This window comes from Musa acuminata, chromosome BXJ2-8, assembly GCF_036884655.1.
Source record: "Musa acuminata AAA Group cultivar baxijiao chromosome BXJ2-8, Cavendish_Baxijiao_AAA, whole genome shotgun sequence".
NCBI lineage: Eukaryota > Viridiplantae > Streptophyta > Magnoliopsida > Zingiberales > Musaceae > Musa > Musa acuminata.
In genome coordinates this window covers 1,622,926-1,643,337 of record NC_088345.1, presented here as the reverse complement: position 1 = coordinate 1,643,337, position 20,412 = coordinate 1,622,926, and the positions used below count along the sequence as shown (strand labels likewise).

Here is a 20,412-nt window from a genome sequence, read left to right as displayed (position 1 = left end):
AAGTTGTGGGTAGTTTAATGGAAACAGACAACGAAGGTTGCAGAGATCAATACGGGGAATAATACCAATAAACTTATTCATTTAGCGGTTTTGGTGTCGACCCAATGAATGCACTACTAACATTGAACGGTTGAGATCGCTTCATGATGATAGGCGAATATTTGAGCCCGTAAGATCTATCTATAGTTGATGAACATATTCAAACCATACGATATTAAGAGAGGATACCGACCCACAATATTGTCACCAGATCATTACATCCTATTTAAGGACAAACACCGAACGACTCATAAATATTTATCAAAATACCCTTGCTTCCATCGAGTATATATGGGATTTGATTGCATGGAGTGGAAATCATCCCATCCCATAATCCTCTATCTGTCTCTCTACAAACATTTGGTATGAAAGTTTTGTCTTGGAGATTCCACACTACCTATTCTCTCCATTTGTTGTTGAATTAATTTAGTTTAGCTTATTTAATCTTATTACTATTATTATGTTCTATATTTTTATATTATTATTACTATTATTTGGATTAAACTCCCTTCCATATGGCAGGAGAAACAATGGCCTTTAGTCAGACCGCTAGAATTGGAGCTTGTGTGTTTTGTCTTGGGTTCATCTCCTTCTTACTCGCTATATTTGCAGAAACCTCAAAGGTCCTTTCTTACATCTCAATTTATTTGACATTATTATTCGGAACGAAATGTTACAGTGAGCATCCATGATATTTTCTTTCAGAAAATTTATATTCTTCTTAGACCTCACACGGTTGTTGCTATTCATTCATGTGCTTGATCGACAGCCTCCCTTCGGAACTCCAATCCAAGCAAAGGATGCAGTAATCTGCAAATTCCCAGATGATCCATCCATCTTACTGGGGACTCTATCTGTCGTCACACTCGTTCTAGCTGCCATTGCAGGGCACGTTGCTGTTTACTTCCCTTACAAGGGCAAGTCGGTCCCAAGAAATGCTTTGTTTCGGAGCGCTACCTTGTCTACATTCTTTGTCCTCGCCGAGTAAGCAAGCGAGCCGGCTCTCGAACCTACCCTGCGAAAACTCCTTCACATGTGCTTCTTTGTGGTTTCAGGGTACTCACAGTTCTGGCTTTGGTGATGCTGCTGTGGACTACCATCAGCGAAAGCCTCCACAGGTCTCGCAACGTGCACCGTGATCTCACCACGCAGTGCCCAACCGCGAAGACGGGGCTCTTCGGCGGTGGCGCCTTCCTCGCCCTCGATGCCGCTCTCTTTTGGCTTGTTTGCCAGATGCTAACACTGAATGCGAGGTCGGATTACTTGGACGAGGACGACACCAAGGGAGAGTACATTGACGTCTGCACCACCGAGTTTGATGTCGCCGAGAGGCATCTCCCCACCGCGTAGACAGACGTGGATAAACACAAGGTTGGGGACTCGGCATTGTTGATATTGGATCGTCCGTCTCATCGAGGGTCGCGGGCGTGTAATTCTACTACTAACTCCTGTGATTAGGCCAATACATTGATTTCATCCAATAATTAAGAAAACATGAGTACGTACGTTAGTTAATGCATGAGTCGCCAAAGGATACAAAACTTGTTCTATTTACATGCAAAAATATTTCTGCCTAAAGATTATTAATCTGCGCTTATTTTGTATACATTGTTAACTGCTCTTGCAAATCCACAAAATTAGCATACTCCAAATAAATAAAAAAGGAAATAATAGTGACTACAATCAATTGAGTCCCTATTTTTCAAGATAATTATAGATTACTCCATATAGTTCCATAATATTAGCATCTCAGTTTCTATATTTTAAAAAAGTAATATTGTGATCCATACAATTACGAAAGTGAAACATTTAACTTCAATTCTCCTCGTGTCGTCAAATTCGTCATGAATAGAAGAGATAAAAAAATAATTTCATATAAACTTTCGGCATTAACAAGAATGCATGGATGCAAACTCGTACGGTCACCTTTTTTGTATTTTTTTTATTTCTAATCACCGATTAACACTTAGATGATTCTAATCCATCATATATTTAATTTCACAAAATAAGTATAGTCTTAATTTTTATATGATATCATGGATGCTCTTTCTCTTTGTGTCTCTGCTCTTACCGCCATTATTCTAGTTTTGGCGGATGAAGAACTTCTAGGCTTGGCTGACGACCTACGTCGGTGTTCTTGTCTTCATTACCCACCACAAGATGTTCCTCTAATCCCCCTTCTTGTACTTGGCCTAGGGGATGCCACATTTATGCTCCTCTGCCTTGCCCCAGACGATCGATTACTGGTGGTGCCATACGCCACCGTCGGACTCATCGTCGCTCCCATCATCGTTTGCCTTATCCTAGTAGTCTGACATCTCCATCATCCCTCGCTCAATTATGTCTCAATCATCCACCAGGGCATAGCAGCACTCCCACGCCTCGACGAAACTCTGTCTTACCAACTGTGCCGCGATGGTAGACCATCGATCCGGCGTGACCTTTAGGTACACCACCAGGGCCCACTTAAAGATTTTGTCCTCCTCCCGCGTCCATGGCCTCAGCACCATCCCTATGAACTGCTTGGAGAACATGGATATCAAGTCACCCTCGCCCATCTGTCTTACTCTTCTTTCGCAAGGAATGAGAGGGTTGGTGGCGTAATATTTTTTACTTGTCATCACCATTGGTCTGTCGTCTATAGCACAACCAAAAGTGTGTGAGGCTAGCACGCGAGGGTGGCATTCCATAGGAGATCCGAGCGTTGGCCTCATGTGCCACCGACGTTGCCATTGGTCTGTCATCCACTGCGCAATCGGAGGCGCACGAGGGTGGCATTCCATAAGAGATCTGGGCGTCGACCTCGCATGCCACCGGTGCCGTCGGCCTTGTGCCCCACCAACGCTGTTGTCATCCACAGGGAGGAAAGTAGGGAAATTTATATGAAATTAATTTTTTACCCCTTTCATTTATGATGAAATTGATGACATGAGGAGAATTGGGGTTAAATATTACACTTTCATAAGTGTAGGGATTTTAATAATATTTTTTATAGTATAGAAACCAGGATGCTAATCCTATACAACTATAGGAGGGTAATCTATAATTACCCCATATTTTCTCGAATTATGATGGTGTCAACATCAATAAAAAATCTGAAAAAATTAAAAAGTGTGTTTGGAGGCATAGACAAGATAAAAATTTCAAAGCTTCAAAATTTTCAACGTAAATTCAAAATTCTTATGATAAAATTTTTTTGAATCTATTATTGATTTTTTTTCAAAAGTCTCTTCTATGAACTAAATGAGATCTTATAGTGAAAACCTAAGAGATCAAACCATGGTAGAAAATGTTTTACGAAGTTTATCTTTAAAATTTGATATGATTTTTACCGAAGAAGCTAAAGGTATAAATACATTGTCTATTAATGAATTAATGGGCTCCCTTTTAGTTTATGAAAAAAATTAAACAAATTTTTGGATGAAACTTCAAAACATGATCTTCGGAAGATAAATTAGAAGAAGGACCAAAAGAAACATTTTAAAACTAAATCTTAAGAAAGAGATCAAAATGGCAAAAGTTGTGACCGATCAAATGAGGGTAAGAGGAACTCTAATAAAGGTAACAAAAAAACTTGTCAATATTTTTATTTAAAAAATTAGCATATTAACAAAATTACTAGTATAAAAATAAAAATCTTCCTCTTTGCTCTCATCGTTAAAAATATGGTCATTTTGAAAAATATTATTGAAACAAAAATTAAGAAAATTATTATGAGAAAAATAATAGTGAAAAATGATAAAGAAAATATTTTGTTGATAGCGAATATTCTAGATCTATTTGGTTTTTGGATAATGGATATAGTAATCATATAACAAGGAATAAAAGTTTGTTTTAAAAACTTGATGATTCAATTAGGTCTACAGATGGGAAATGATAGTAAGGTACAAGCGGAAGGAAAATGAACAATTACTGTGAACATCAAATCTAATAAAAAATTTATTGATGATGTGATGTTTATTTCTAGTTTAAATAAAATATAATTAGTATAGGGCAATGAATCAACATTATGATATAAAAACTATTATCATTTGAATTTTTATGGGCCTATGCAAACTATCTCACATGACGATCATGCGATGAAATGCCATGATGTAGGTAGTGATAATTGAGGAAATATAGCTAATGTGACGTATACACACAAAAATGACAAGGCCATAAACTCCAATGATAATAAACTTGCAAACCAAAAAGCCACACAAACAAGAAAAGTCGACATTCTCCGAAGAGACCAAGGATAACAAGAAAGGTACAACTAATGACCCTATCTTTGTTATGTTGGGTTTTGATAAGGATTCAAGAAAAAAAGAAAGAAAACACTTATCGTGATAAAGAAGCATAAAATCATTATGCATCAATGAGTTTCTAAAGTCAACTAAAAAAGTTTTTAGATAAAAAATTATAACATAGTTATGAGTAGATAAAAGATTTTAAGCTATATTATTATGCTGACAGTGATTGGACTGGTCTTGGTCTTGCATATGATAGAAAAAATACTTTAAGATTTGTACTCAGGTCAAGTGTGATTTCATGGATAATAAAAAAACAGTGAAGTACGTTGCCACTACAAGTATAACATGTCAAATAGTTTGGCTTCCAAAAATTCTAACAGTTCTCCAAGAAAAATAAGATTTGGATCAAGTAAAATCTATTGCGACAAGTCTACTATTGCAATAACGAAGAATCCCATCCTCCACGAGTACACTAAACACATTGAAGTTTGATATCATTTCATTCGTATAAAGAAAAAAAATTAAATAAACTATTACAACACCGAAAATCAGCTTATCGATATCTATACAAAGGTTTTGATGAAAGACAAATTATGTTAATTCCGAAGACATCTTCAAGTTATAATTATTTTCAATTAAAAAAGTATGATAAGATTAATTTAAATAATAAAAATTAAATTAAATAAAAATAAAAAATTAGATTAAAATATATAAATAAGAATGAAAAAATTATTAGAATATGATACATATTTTTTTTATGATCAATATAAATAGGTGCTCTTAAAAATCCATAATAAAATCAACCATGCACACGAACTACTAGAAAGTTCTTAAGATATTCTCAAGCTTTATAAAACATTGTTGTCGAATCAGTATCCAACGTAAACAGCTATTGCTGCGTCAGGAATGTATGTTTACTAGCTTCGTATTGGTGGCGAACTTCACATCGGACATGATCCACAATGGATTACGGGGTAGTCTCCCACCAGTGTATGGTAAGGCCATCCCTTCCAAAAAGAACATACTAGACTGTCAATTTGCGGAAGATCCAAGTATATATATAGTTCATACTGGAGACCAGCATGATAGATCTGGTTCACCAACCCAGTTTCTGTCACTCGGTTAAGCCACCTGTGAATCGTGAGTCCATATGCTCATTGGCGATGCACGAGAAGCCAATGCTTGTTCTCATCTTGAAACTACTAGTAGCTGCTACATCAGCATGAGTCTCCATATATTCCTCATGTACACCACCAAGGACCACACAGCAAGGCTGGCGGATACGTAGAGTAAAGCTACACCAGAAGCAACTACCATGTCTATCCCAGTGAGGCTGCACAAACAAAGAAATGAGAATTAACAATTACGCCTTGAGGACGATACCACAGATACTCAAAAGCATGTAAAATAATAGCATGACAACTTGGAGTCTCTAGTTGCAAGGAGTATGGTCAGTGCGATCATCTGCATCGCTGTCTTCCACTTCCCCAATTTATTGACCGCCACAGCCTGCCATCACAAATTGACATCAGGAATCTCTACATCAGATTGTTAAAAGAGAATTGAACGACAGAAGCAACCTCAAGAACTTTGCTATTTTGAGATGCAGCCCACTCTCTAACTGCTGACATTGTGATCTGCAAAGAGATACCAGATGATATTATTAGCTGCCTCTACCGATGCTATCAATGCAAACACGCTCCTAAACAGGGAAACCCTTTTCGTCAACAACATTACCAAGCACATGGTAGAGTAACTTATCTCAAGGAAACAAATTCATCCGTCAAGGTCTACATCTTCAAGCACTCTCCACAGGATTTAATTTTCATTACACTTTTCTAAACAAAAGGACTGAATTGGTGCATCTTATATTCCATTGGAAACAAAGCCTAAATTACATCATCAAATGACCAATTTTACAATTATTTTCCTCCGCTGAACTCCTCAAGTTAGCAATTAGACGAATATAATAAGATGTCGCTTTCATTCCCACTGGCCATACAGTAACTTGTACTTTGTAATCATATACATGGCAAAAATTCACCATAAATAATTAAAATGATTCTCTATATCACATGATCCTAGCAATACATTTTCATGATGACAAATGTTAAACACTATATTCCTATACACAATAAATTAAATTTCAGCACGATGCTGGCCCTTGGTAAATACCAATCCATATCAATTGGTACATCCGAGTTTTGACTCCTTGTCTACACCAACATTTTTATTGAGAAGTCAGATCTCACCAAAAAACTTCACTGGAAATCCAGATGTCATGCAGGTTAAGAAACCTACATATGTTGCATGGATATAGGTGCAAGAATCAAATTTGGAAGCATATCATACAGTCCTAAGTAGTAATAAGATAAAGGAGTATAATAAAATGTAGGCAAAAGGTAATCCTACAAGCTTCAACATTATAAAGATACATTTTTTGAAAATCAGTTTACGAGATGCCTCAGAAACCCAGAATGTCTAAAAATTTATCTTGATGAGATCCCATGGATGTCTCTGACAAGTGAAAATGTTTTATAGAGCATGGATCCCATGGAGTCCAGCCCATATTACCTTGCATGTGTTGACAAGTAGACATTAAAAATTTAAAACTACATACATAAGCAAAAAATTTTTATCCATTCAATTAAAAATCAATCAAAATATTCCCCCCTAAGGGTTTGGGACGATGTATTCAGAAATATAAAAATATGCAAGGAAAAAGTAGCAATTTAGCTTAATTAAAATGGGGTTTGATGTCACAAGAAACTAACTACTGCCACATCTCCCAGTAATTTCTTGAAGGTACATAGCAAAATGTTCGTGTTAATTAGCTCATTATCCCTTTTACCAATTAAAAACTCCTCCATGAAAAACCTGAATATCTCAAATGTGAAATAATATTTTTTACCTAATGAAATATTGTTTTTCTCCACCAAGAATTAAGAAATTAAAATTAAAAAAAGTGCTATCAGTTCTCTGTACCACATTTAAAAAATTTTAGTATAGAGTTCCCTAATCAAATGGCTAAAATAAAATAAGCATAGATGAACCAGTATTCAAACTCCACATCAATTATGTTTTCTCTCTCAAAAAGAGGATTTTAATTAACCAAACTGTTAAGAAAAGAGAACAAGATGGTGCAACATTATGTTAACTCCAAAACGTTAGGAAAAAAGCAACAAAGTAAAAAGAACAGAGAGAATAAACAATATGAACCCAGGTAAAGCTGAAGTAAAAAATTTCTAAGCAAAAGAAAGTTAGATTTAGCTGGTTACCTCTCTTCCAATAATTGCAATTGAAGGTATTGTTAGAAGCCATGGTACCTCTCCAAATGTACCAACTTCCAAGGGTCTAGTACACAACAATACTAGTGTGGCAGCTACCATAAGCTATATTAAACCAGCATAAGAATTCAAATGAACACTTTAAAACTGTCAAGAGAAGTCCAATGATGCCATTAGGAACCATCTCATATTAACTAGCAGAGAAGAAACAAAACCTTGAGCATGAGGCAATGGGAATACCTTGTCAGCCACTGGATCCAAAAATGCCCCAAATGCTGTTCCCAGATGCTTCTGAAGTATACCAATATTTTGAAAAGAAAATGTTCCATCAAAGCATGCAGTCGCATCGTACTACTTTCTGAAATAGGTGTCACTTAAAGTGGCCACAAACCTTTCGAGCAATATAACCATCAAGCCAGTCTGTGATTGCTGCGGCAATAAAGATGCTTGTTGTAGCAGTTGTCGCCCACCAACCATTCATGTAATAAGCTAGTCAGGCAAAGAACATATTAGCTAAACAAAGTGAAAAAACATGGACATGTAGATCTTAAAGGCTAAAGCTGTACAAAGAATACAAAGCATGAAATTAACAGTTGAAGTATATTGAAAAATGAGCTATTAGGCATAGATGTTGATTGCCAAAACATATATGGTTTGAAAAACACTAGCACAGGCCATGCCAAACCTTCCACACTCTAAGATGTAAAAAATGTTAGATCAATAACATCCAACACCTGAAATTCATTATGGAACATTACAAACTTTTCAATAGAAAACCGCATTATTATTTAAGCTTTGCAATAACGTCAACTACCAACATTAATGATAACAGGCCTCTTTTCACAATTTTTTCGTATCAACCGTATGCTTGTTTTCCCTCCATTGTGTTCCGTTTAGGGCAATGTCATAGATAAAATCAATGGCTATCATATTCATTCTTATTGATCAAAATCAAGTTTTCTCGAGTACGGCTCTGCTTCTCTTGGTGCATTTGATCTGAACTTACATGACTCCTATTATCTAAACTAGCACCCACATGTCGATCATGTTTAAAGTTAAATTGTAATTCTTTTTATTCCCATTCCATAATTTTTTTCAGGCAAGTAAAAGGTCATGTAGAATTGTAGATATTCACTTACTTTTACAATTAACAAATGGAACTATCACCCAGAAAAGTAAATTGGGTTTGGGAGAAACTATCTAGCCAATGTTAGTTTGAATACAATCCAAGTAAAAGGCAGTAAGAATTTAAATAAAATTCTAAATTCATTCAATTTCGTAGGGAAATAGGTTGGCAATGACTTTTTCTCAGTTGAGCAAAATGTCGCTCATAAAATAGTGAAGGGGCTAATTACATGACCCCGTATTGTACTGATTAACCCAATTTAGTCATGAACTGCAAACTAAAATTGGCTGACGGTTTCAGCAAGAGGCAACTGAAACTAAAGCAAACCTAGTTGGAGACCTTTAAAGTTGCAATCGGACGCTCAGCTGTTATATAAGTAACCACAGAAGAAAATAATTGGGTGGAAAAATGTTATGAGATATTTATAAGGACAGTAAACCATTAGCTTTGGAATTCATGTTCAATGAACAACAAAATGAGGAGAAGATACGGAAACCTACTGCACACAAGAAGGGGAACTGCCGCGACTCGCCCGAGGGTGAGAACAGTTGGCAGCGTGAGCAACGTAGGAGGATCAGAACTTCTCTGTTCTTGCTGCTGCCGCGGAGGATGACTCCCATTGATCTCCATCTCTCCTGACTCCGCCGAACCCACGACCTGAACTGCGTCCCTCTCGCCGGCACCCCCGCGATCCGGCCCGCCGGCCGCCCAGCTTCTCGCGCCGAGGTAGCCTCGACCGAAGGTCGCCTGCCCAGATCCGGGCCTCATCATCCACCACGAATCGGCCCCGGCGGGTCGGGCCCAGCCGCGGAAACCCGTCCCGCTGATTAGGGCACCGACGAGACTCCTCGGGCCGACGGATGGATTTAGGGCGACGCTGGGATCGGCAGCGGCGTTGAAACGGACGATTCTATGAGCCGATTTGTGCTGCTGCTGGTTGTGCTTTCTTCCATGACGAAGGGGGGAGGGAGGGTGATGGTGGCGGGAGGGGAAGGAGACAGCAACCTTGAGGAGGGTTGAGGAAGGGAAGAAGGTCGGGGGCATGGAATTGTTTGGAAGAAGGAAGAAAGGAGAAGACAACGCTAGCGGATGGCTGGGCTTCAATATTAACTAAAAGAAATGGGAATTACCGACCTCGCCGACGAAGGATCGAGAGAGGCGATGGAGACGAAGAACGAGCGGACCGGGAAGCCGAAGACGAAGGGGACAAAGGAAACGCGCACGTGTGGCGGTGATGCTTGTTAATGCTGTGGGCAAACTATAAATGAAGATGGCTACTACCACCATGTAATGTATGATTGGGATGAAAACATTTCCTGCCTTGGTCACTTGCTATCCAATAACAACAACAATAAATGTATGATTGGCATCAAAACATTTCCTGTCTTCTTCACTTGCTATCCAATAACAACAACAACAACAACAACAACATCTTCTCCATTTTTTGTTTTCAAAATAAAAAATTATAATAATAGAAATGTTTGGTGAATAGTGTGCTCATATTATCAACTCATAAGAGAGAGACCTAAGGACTCGGGCCATTAATCTTTTCAAAAATTTGCAGCTTCGCTCTATATTGCGAGTGATAAAAGAGAAAACACCAACGCAAGTTGACTTCCGGATACATCCATAGGATTCCTGGCCAAAACTATGAATCCAATGGCAGTTCCTATTACATTGCAACACTTCCAGCAGTCTTTAACATTGCAACACTTGTAATCAACTTTGTTGAGACTAAATTATTGATCAAAATTATTGAACTCATCAATGCATGTCTTTGGGTTATGACTAATGTGGCAACTTCACATCCATGATCTATCCAAACTGGTCAATATTGATGATCTCATATGCTGAATGAGCTTGCTAAATCCATAGTGGAAGCCAGCATATTTAGTTCAACCAAGGAATAGTATGCTTGGCATACTAGACAAGTTAGCTTATTAGTTCCCAGAGTAAAGAGTCCATGATATGGCAAAAGTTTTGACAGCATGAAACTACAAATTCAAGCCATTTAGGAATGCAGTTACTTAGTATAGCTGATCGATACCTCTCCAGGGTTTACAAAGAGGCAAAAAAAGAAACATACACACATGTGATTGTTACTGGTACAATACATAAAAGTCATTTCTATCTAGTGTTCTCACATCATTTAACTGGAAACTATCCATCAATCAACTGTTCTTCATCAAGCAATTTCAAATGCCTACTTTCTAATACTTACGAAGCCCCGACAACCACAAGCATGGTGGTTATCTATCTGCATCTTGGCTGCTTTGTTCTTGCACAGATTGCCGAACAAATTGTCCACGAACACGTGGCCGCTGCTCTGCAAGTCTCTTCCTGCTTTGGTAGCGGACCTAGTAACCAAAACCAACAAAATTCCACTTTCAACTGTAATTTCTATAAGGCACACTTAAATAGAAAAATTATGGCAAAACATTGCTTGAAGATTAGATCAATGACCAATTATGATGCTGAAAAGCAAGCAGGCGCCACAGCAATCAGAAATATTTGGTACATGTTATCGAGGTTCTCCTTTATAAAGCTTATCCTACTTAAGTAAACATTTTTGCAAGTTTGTCACTCCTTAACACACACAAGAGAAAACAAATAGTAGTCACTTGAAGGAAGATGAAAAATAGAAGGTCCGGAAAACAATATGCATAATCCAATGCCAATCCTGTATACATTGTGATTAAAGTAAGAAAGCAATAATATTTTCAATGACAGTTGAGATTCAGCATGCTATCCTTAGAAAATTAGAATCACCAAAGCAACTGTTTAAATCCCATGTTCTTCTCTGAAGTACTACGTTTCCCTTTTATGTTAGTCTACCTTTTTTAAAGACTCCAGATGGTTACTTCTGTTGTTGTAAGTTGTAACCATATATTTACCAACAGAGTTCATTTGCATCAAAAGAGGCAGCATAGTTGAATTTCAGAATAGGAAGCATATAATTATATTTACCCAACTTCATAAATAACCAAAAAACACAAAGACATGACACTAGATGAGGCCCCCACATGTACTTATAACAAAGGTCTTAAATACTAGTACCATAGCCATTCTAATAATCCATTGACATGTATGCTACAAAAATACTGAATTCTTGTTCGCTAAATAAATTAATAATATAATATGTGATATACAATGTAGATCAAGCTGTATGGTCTGCTTTTGGTACTTGATCAAACCAGTAAATAAGGTAAATAGCAGTCAGTACATACCGATCCAACAAGTATTGTAAACTACACGTACAATTTTGTAAGCAACATATGTCTTGGTCAGTTCCTTTAATTAAATCCTATATTCCCCATGATCAAACTAGAAAAGAACCAGTGAGGTCCCTTGTTATGATCCTCAAAGAAAAAATTTAAACAGAATTCTGAATTTCACTTTTTTTGCTTGCTCGTCATTTTTTTATTTGCTTCACTGTTGCTTTTATGTTTATTTTATTTTCTGGTTCTGTTAGTCAAAGGCTGGCTGACAAATTTAAATATGATAACATAAACGTAAATTTAGCACACTGAACTGCTCTTTCATATTGGGATGCATACAGTTCATGTTCAAGGATCACAATATGCCCTCAAAAGAAAATTTAGTAATACCAAACAAAGCAAGTTACCTTCTTTCCGAAATTCCTTTCTTTCCGTTTCTGTCGAAACTTCTTCAAGGCAGCCTCTCGTTGAGCTAACCGATTCTCATCTATTAAACTACCACTGCCACTCCCACTTCCAGGTCCACTTTGGTTTGCAATACCATTAGCACTCTCTATATTCAATCCTCCAGTTTGGATAACCGTATGACTTCCATTGTGCCCATTGCTACTGTGATTACTGCCTGAATTGCTTCCATTTATGCTATAATTTGCAGCATCACCCTCAAGCAGCCTATTGGAAGTCCCACACTGTTGTGCAGATCCTGCCCTGTTATTGAGTGGCAAATCATTGTGAGTTTTTGGTGGCTGTGGTTTGTGCTGCTGCACATTGTGAATATGGTGGTGGTGATGATGATAGTGGTGGTGATGATGATGTTGAGCCTGAGCTTGATGCTGAATCTCCCTTGATTGACCTGTGGCTGAAGCTATTGTCACATTTTCCACATTCTGTTGTGCAGGCTCCTGACTTTCTGAGGCTTGAAACTGCACCGGATGAAAAGCTGAGGGTTTTGTGAAGACATTCTTGGTAGTGGATCCCATATCATTGTTATCACTACTGCCATTGGAACCTTGTTTCAAGGGAGCCGCATTTGAAGTAGAGATTACATTGTATGTGGACTCTGTCTTAATTGCTTCTGAGCTGTTATCAAGTGGAGAGCAGCTTTGTCCACATCCAGTAGGAGCTTGATTAGAAGCAGAAGATGTGTGATATCTTGAACAGTTAGAGCAGTTAGAATATTTTATTTATAAAAGGAATAAAAATTAAAAAATAATTAATATCTGTTTCTTGCACCTTGAGAATGCAGACATATCTGAATGTCTTAGAACATTGCGGTCAACTTGAGTGGCAGTTCTGCTCTCACCAATCGATCTCAGTCTCTTCAAACTCAGCTCAAGGGATGGTAGATCCACAGAGGTGTAATTAATCTTGTCTTGGCCTTCTGAGAACTTTGAGAAGCCACTAGGAGCCTGAATAACCGTGGTCAGCAATCGAGTATCTGAGCTATTGGCAGTCGCACCAATCGGATTAGAACTTGGCTCATCCAACACATTGTTGCAAAGAGCACCTAAACATCCCTTAATCTTGGGGTCCGTTTCAGACAAGTTACCCGCTTTTGTGTTTGTTAGCTTGATACAGTCCTGCTCAATTTGATGAGTTTCATATTGCATTTCTAGGGTCCTGTGTACTCGAATTTCCAAGTCTTTGATCATGCAATCATCTAAGGAACAGAACAGGGTTAACAAAAACACTGGAAACAGTGCAAGAATCTAGTTATCTTTGAAGAAACATTAGCCTACCAGGAAGTTCCTTTTTACCCTGGTTGTCACTATTGGCAGATGTAGGAACCTGATCTTTGCAGAAGGTTTCAGTTGTTGGGAGAATGACCTGTGCACAAGTACTGTCAGGTGGATCTGCTAACCGATACGAAGGACACATAGGTTGGGGGCTGTCAACTTCTGCAGCAAACTTTGTCCAGGAGCTCTGCATGTCAAAGTTAGAATCTTGTCAAGCATTTGTTCTGTATGGAAGCCTTTATTTCTGAAAGTAATGTTGGGAAGTTGCAAAAGAAAGGCGACGACACTTGTTCATTCAAAAAGTTCTGCCAATTAATGATGATTTTTTTTCACAAATATCCCTTCAAAACAGTCAAATGTCTTATTAATCCATCCGGACTTCAAAATAACATACTATCCCTTCAAAAGTGAAAATTTTATCTAATATGTTCATCTGATCATTGACTGCTAGCCTAATGCTTGCTTTGACTTTTATGGGGCTCAAGTATGATCCTACAACTGGTGAAATGATCATTTCTGATTTCTTAATTCCTTAATGGCCTGACTTAAATAAATGTCTCATATAGTCTGGTCCACTTTTTATGAACGGCAAGCACCTCTCGGCTTCACTCCATAAAATCATTCATCTCTGCCACTCATTTTCTCATCACAATGTGCTTGATATGAAGCTTCGATAACCTTTTGTCATTGCAATCAAGTTTAAGGAGAATTTGCATCTGCAAAAGACTTGGTCAGGATCAAGTTTGGAAGGGGTAAGAAGAAAAAAGAGGTTGCTTGCTAAGTTGAAAGTACAAGGGTTATCCCATATTTGATTCATCCCTCACCTGCATTTAGCTAATGTTCGAGCAACACTCACTAAAGGTAGCTGATGGGAGGGATGTATTTGATAAACTACAAATTTTATGGGATATGTTTGACATTTTGAAGTTTGGAGGGATTAATTTGATACTTCTGGTGTTTTGCAGGGGTATATATGAAAATTTTTAATTAATGATTAATCCAACTTTAGATGGAATGAGACACATCAAGGTCTTCAATGTGAGAAAACATACCAGGAAGTTCTATTTATTTAGAAAACAACACTTCTTTACCTTTTGAGCTAGTCTACTAGCTTGATCGCCTTTTCTTCTTGGTTTTTCTTAAGAATATCCTATAAGAGAAGCAGGAAAAACAATGGTATGGCCCACATACACTACATATTAGGTACCTATATGAGCAATGATTTCTCTAAGCTAGATAAATATCATAAACGATTTAGGAAGATTCTGATCTTTGTGATCATCACACTCCGATGATACTAGAATAAAAGGCTCTATTAAAAGGGTGGACAAACGGAAATGAATAAATTACTGATTATGCATGCTGATGGTACAGCCATGGATTAGATAAAAGGGAGATCTCTGATACTCAAAGAGACTTGTTTATGTCCCACACCCAAAAATAAATAAATAAACACACCAAAGAAAATCCTAATATTCGTTGGTAGATCCAGTCAATGATCCTCCAACAGATTGCTCTATCCGATACAGATTGCTGTATTCTTTTTGTACTTTCAGCATAATGCCACTGGACCTAACAATCTGAAAAGATAGATCTAATCTGTAGTATCAATTGTTTGAGTACTTCAGAAAGGCTTGTCACCAAGTGAAACCTGATTGTTATGCTATGTATGAGCAAGTTAAGATGTCAATGGATCATATTACGAATGCACCATTGCTCATTTCAGAAGTGAAAACAACAAGATAATGAAATCTTCCACTCATAACTTGTTTACAAGATAACAATTCTGATGCTTGCAAATTATGATTAAGGTGGGTTCTTTGCTTTGAATGAAGAAAATTAATGAACCAAATAATGTCACTGAACTTAAGGAACAGGCAGGTTGGACAAATAGAGATGAAAATACAGCAGTATAGCATTTCTAGGTTCTTGAACTTCCAGTTGTTACCCACAAAGTTAATAGTAGCACTAGAACCATGTGTATGTTCAGAACTTTGGATATCAACAAAAAAAGCCACATTCAAAAAAGAAAGTGTATTGTTCCTAATAAAATTGAAACTGCAGCATAAGACAATTTGGATGCATTAAACATTTATTAGTAATCATACAAATAAAGGTTTGACATGTCGAAGCATACCGCTCAATATGGGTGGTACGTACTGGTCTAATAGATGACTAGTATGGGCGGTACATTGGTACATCCTAGTGTACCATATGTCGGTACGCTCGATACAACTCGATACATATCATACCAACAACTGGTCGGTATTCTGGTATGGATCGGTGATGCGAACCATGATACAAATATTATATTTTATGCTTTCCTAATTAAAAAATAAGAAAATAAGTGAAAAATCTTAGGTGAAAGGTTCACCTGAGTTCCACTTCCATTATCACTGCCATCTCTTGCATTCAACCCTACACTAGCATTCTCATCATCATTGCTTCCAGTGCTATTGTTAGAGTCATCAGAACTCTTTGACTCAACTGATTTCTGGGTTTGGATGCCACTTTCACTTCCACTACCACTGGACTGCAATAAAGCAAAGTTGGTGTAACTAGATAGCAAACACAGGAGAAGGATTAGCTTATACAAGCAACAAAGGAGAGAGAACAAAAAGTCCACACGTGAGTGAACCACTACCAAAGGCCTTCTTGATCCATTATAGATTGAAGATACTAATGATGATAATATATATGATGACTCATCTTGACCTATGCCGTATTGAAATTATCGGTAAACATAGTAGCTTACACTGTGGCATCTCCTCCATACATGCTGCCAAAGATTTTTAAGCTCATTCTTCCGGATAGGTTTCAGTAAAAAGTCAACTGCACCTTCTGACAGACATTTAAAGACTGTATTCATGGAATCATTTGATGACATCACTGCACATAAAGCTCATAAAGTGAAGCAGTTAAAAGTATGAAGCATGAATAATTTATGAACACATTCAAAAGATGTTATTTTAATAACATGATACAAGAATAATACTCACTGATCACAGGAATAGTCTTGCAAGTTTTATGGCTCATGATCTTGCTCAGAAGACCAATGCCTGTTAAACCGGGCATGGTAACCTCAGTTATGACAAGGTCGATATGATTAGTTAAATCCTGTAATATTTTCCATGCTTGTAGACCATTTGCAACAGCAGTAACTGTTAAAAAAAAGAAGAAGCTTTAGGTCAAGAAATGTCCCAAGCCCATCAAACTGATCAAACCAGGAGATTTCTTATTATTAAATAGAGTGATCCCTGATAATATTGAAGCCATCATATGTTTTTTCAAACATTAATTGTAGTTGTAACTGAATGGGTGTTGAATTAAGTAAGAGCATTTGATAATCCAAATTATATGTATATCTTATGAGAATATTATAAGCAGGAATGCCAAACTGATTATAAAGATTTGATAGGAAACTTTTCAGGAGTATATTGCCATTTAATATAGTACTATTTGTCATTTCTACATGCAAACACAGAGAGCACTTAACCCTATAAATTCTATTGCAAGACCATCAAGTCAGGCACATGTACCACTACCAGCCACCCTTGCATGGAGCACATAGAATTTTGGACCTCAGTCCCTGCAGTTTATGCCAAGGTCAATTCTGAGTCCAGGTTGCTTTTGAAATCTCATGGGGACTCAGGCAAGGTCCAGGTTTCACTGGTCCACCAAAAAAGGGCAAAATTGAATTTAGGAATGTAATTTTAAGTCCATAATTGGAGTCATCATTATAACCACACAAATTTAACAAACTGATTTAAGAAGCAGATTGGAATAAATGAGAATAAACCAGCTGGATACTGCAGAAAAGAAGGGTTAGACCAGAATCTAAATACACCACCATTCCTAGTAGTGCTCTAATTATCAAGGTCTGCCATACCGAAGCGTACCGCCCATACCGGGCGGTACATACTGGTACGCGGACCATCTGGTACCGCTACAGTACTACAGTACTATAGTATAGTACTGCTACAGTATGAAAAAATTTAAAATTGTTCGATACACCAAGGTGTACCGCTCGGTACACCCTGATGTACCGCCCGGTACACCTGTACCGTATCATACCGAGCCCGGGTCAAAACATCGGTACGGTACGGTACGGTACGACGAACCTTGCTAATTATAACATCCTATATACGTAAATGGCAAAAAAGACAAGCATATGGCTTACATCAGTTATAAAAAAGAAGCTTGCTATTTGCAATCCCCTTTTTGCTATTGGAAACCCCTTAAAAAAAGAGACAGTTTTACTATTTGCAACCTCTCGATTACCAATGTTACCCTTTTGTTACCACACTGCTTAACGCCGCTGGCCGCTCGCCAGCGATGTCAGGCCGGGTAAGGAGAAGAGGAGGAGATGCTTCCTGAGGCCATTTCGGGAGTAGGGGCAGCAGCAGCAACATTGGAAGGGAGAGACAATGAGGGCGATAATGACAAAGGAGCAAAAGAAGAGGAGGAAGAAAAAGAGGAGGAGGAAGAGGAGGAAAAAGAGGGTAATTACATCTATTTGCAGGGGATATTTTAGGAATATTAAAAGTTCTTAAGATGAAGTTGTAAATAGTAAAAAGGGGTTCCGAGTAGAAATCTCCATAAGAAATATCAGTTAAATGGGATCCACATTGGATGTATGTTGACCTGGCCCACAACCAGTCCAGAAGTTTCTAGTGGGTGCCGGATAACCAATATTCCTAAAAGAGGTATAACACAACATATGAGCTCTAACATCCCCTCTCAAGTGAAAGCAAGATGAAATAATGGACTTGTGTGGAACTTAATGCAAGACAATAGTTTAAACCAAAGGTTGACAAGCATTAGATAACGATCCATATCAGGGTGAATTTATATTGTTTGGTGAAATATGCATGAGATGAACAGAAAAGAGCCAAAATCAAGATTAATGTCCAACTCTACCAAAAAGGAAGCCCACAACTCAACACTCCCACCAACGCAGGCCTTCTTTACTATTATGATAAAAAGTCCATCATAGGCTTGAACATTAAATGAATTTAATCTTTTGTCTAAGATCACTGTGATAAAAAAAATAATTTTCATTATTCTAGACTTTAATGATCAATCCCACTAGGGAAAAATGATTCATAAGCAAGCAAGGCAAAATGACATAACAAAAAGAGAAAAATAAACAACAAAACGGAAAGTAGATGCACGTTGACAAAGTATTACAAGGTGTGGTAAGGCCACAAGTATAACACACCGATTAGTCCCACACATCGGAAGTGAGCAAAACTAAGATTGACTTATAAGGGTATGATAAATGTACTATTATCAATTTCAGCTTAAGTATTTTGACCGATGGTTTAGGTCAAACGAAATTGATGGGCCAATTAGCCCATCAAACTAGGGTCGTGACATTTGTTATCAGAAGTCGATTTAGTTTTTGAGTGTGAGGAGAGGCTCGAGTAGGAAAGGGTTGACTTGTGGAGATTGTTCATCTACTTCTTTTGGTTGAAGTAGATTGTTCATCTACTGTGGTAGAAGCAAGACAATCCGTTGATGTAACACCAATTGAATATGGAATGATTACCTTCATAACTGCAGTTGCGGAGCAATGCACTGACAACTTGACGGGTGGAGTCGTCATTCTCCACAAGCAAAACCTTAAGTGTTCTGATGGGAAGAAACCTCTCCCAGCGGACGATTGGCCCCAGCGGCTGTTGCTGCTGCTTCTGGGGATCACCACACTGTTGTGAAGGCTGTGCGACATCCGCTATCTGGTTATTGTTCAGATCTCCGACCACGACATTGATCTTGTACTCATCTTCTTCCGAGAGTCCTTGACCTTCCCCAGCCGTGGCATCCCTGACTTCCTTGTGCCCGTTCTGATCCTGATGGTTACTGGTCGCCTGCCCCTTGGTTCCAACCCCATCGTGGCTCCTACGATGGGAACCTGCCATCAACCAGACTCACGATCGAGAATAGCACTAGGCTGAACCAGTCGTATCCCCTCGATTGTCCAACAATGGAATGTGCACATATGCAAACTCAGCTAAACAATACCTACATCAGAAACCACAAGAAAATATTTTGTGCGTGAGAACCAAAGAACGGAACTCGAAGCCCTACAGATCAAAGTCATCCCCAAATCAGTAAATGATAGAACAAATATTCCAAGTAAAACAGTATATTTACCTGCAAATAAATACAATTATTGAAGAAACGAATCAAGGCGTGCATTAAAAAAGAAACGGTCCAACGATTCACGGCTCCAGATAACGAATCAACAGAAATACCGACAAAAAAAACCCCAAATAACTAATCGAGAACCACAAGGAACAAAGATCCCGACGGAATAAGACCTTTCATGAGCAAAGAATCCAAATCGAGAGGAATTCACATCAGCTTCAACCAACGCCGACAAGAACAAAGAAAACGTATCAGATTTCGAGTACGTCAACCCTCGATCAGAATGGAGAATCCCACAGAAAGGCTCAGGAACCCATTCCCGAAAATCTAACCAGCACCTCCAGAAATCCCAAAACAGATACGTTTTGGGGAAGGAATGGATTTGGCTCGTCCTCTTGGGGAATCTAAATCTCAAGTCACGGTCGGGGGGGGAAGCGCCATGGCCGAGTGCTTCAGAGCGCAATTAAGTCCGAGTGGGGGAAGACGATGACATCCGAGCCGGAAGCGTCGAGGCAGAGAGAGAGAGAGAGATTTTAGGGCCTCCACGGAGATGACATGGAACAAGTGGAGGTGGGCAACAGACCATGGATTCCACGTCGGATGATGAATGAACCCGTCGTGGCG

General features: G+C 38.2%; 3 protein-coding genes across 6 annotated transcripts; 1 reads left to right on the top strand and 2 right to left on the bottom strand.

Annotated features, from left to right (window-relative positions):
- Nucleotides 1-569: 569 nt before the first annotated feature.
- LOC135619380 (uncharacterized) lies at nucleotides 570-1,389 on the top strand. Its single transcript, XM_065121331.1, has 3 exons — nucleotides 570-662; nucleotides 809-1,023; nucleotides 1,095-1,389. Exons 1-3 carry the CDS (start codon nucleotides 570-572, stop codon nucleotides 1,387-1,389), a joined length of 603 nt encoding a protein of 200 aa, XP_064977403.1.
- A 3,699-nt stretch (nucleotides 1,390-5,088) lies between these two features.
- Nucleotides 5,089-9,948, bottom strand: LOC103994062 (CDP-diacylglycerol--glycerol-3-phosphate 3-phosphatidyltransferase 1, chloroplastic). The gene is made up of 7 exons (XM_009414333.3): nucleotides 9,185-9,948; nucleotides 7,950-8,047; nucleotides 7,799-7,849; nucleotides 7,550-7,663; nucleotides 5,852-5,908; nucleotides 5,695-5,780; nucleotides 5,089-5,604 (listed from the first exon to the last, which is right to left on the bottom strand). Exons 1-7 carry the CDS (start codon nucleotides 9,726-9,728, stop codon nucleotides 5,484-5,486), a joined length of 1,071 nt encoding a protein of 356 aa, XP_009412608.2. The 5' UTR covers nucleotides 9,729-9,948; the 3' UTR covers nucleotides 5,089-5,483.
- A 731-nt stretch (nucleotides 9,949-10,679) lies between these two features.
- Nucleotides 10,680-20,305, bottom strand: LOC135584184 (two-component response regulator-like PRR73). Of its 4 annotated transcripts, none has more exons than XM_065119541.1 (9): nucleotides 19,962-20,305; nucleotides 19,190-19,662; nucleotides 16,638-16,799; nucleotides 16,394-16,527; nucleotides 16,013-16,171; nucleotides 13,642-13,825; nucleotides 13,136-13,562; nucleotides 12,310-13,054; nucleotides 10,680-11,041 (listed from the first exon to the last, which is right to left on the bottom strand). In XM_065119541.1, exons 2-9 carry the CDS (start codon nucleotides 19,557-19,559, stop codon nucleotides 10,934-10,936), a joined length of 2,289 nt encoding a protein of 762 aa, XP_064975613.1. In that variant the 5' UTR covers nucleotides 19,560-19,662; nucleotides 19,962-20,305; the 3' UTR covers nucleotides 10,680-10,933. The 4 variants fall into 4 exon arrangements, with proteins under 4 accessions (XP_064975613.1, XP_064975612.1, XP_064975611.1 ...); XM_065119540.1 differs by having other exon boundaries at nucleotides 20,055-20,305; XM_065119539.1 differs by having other exon boundaries at nucleotides 20,127-20,305.
- Between the last annotated feature and the right edge of the window lie 107 nt (nucleotides 20,306-20,412).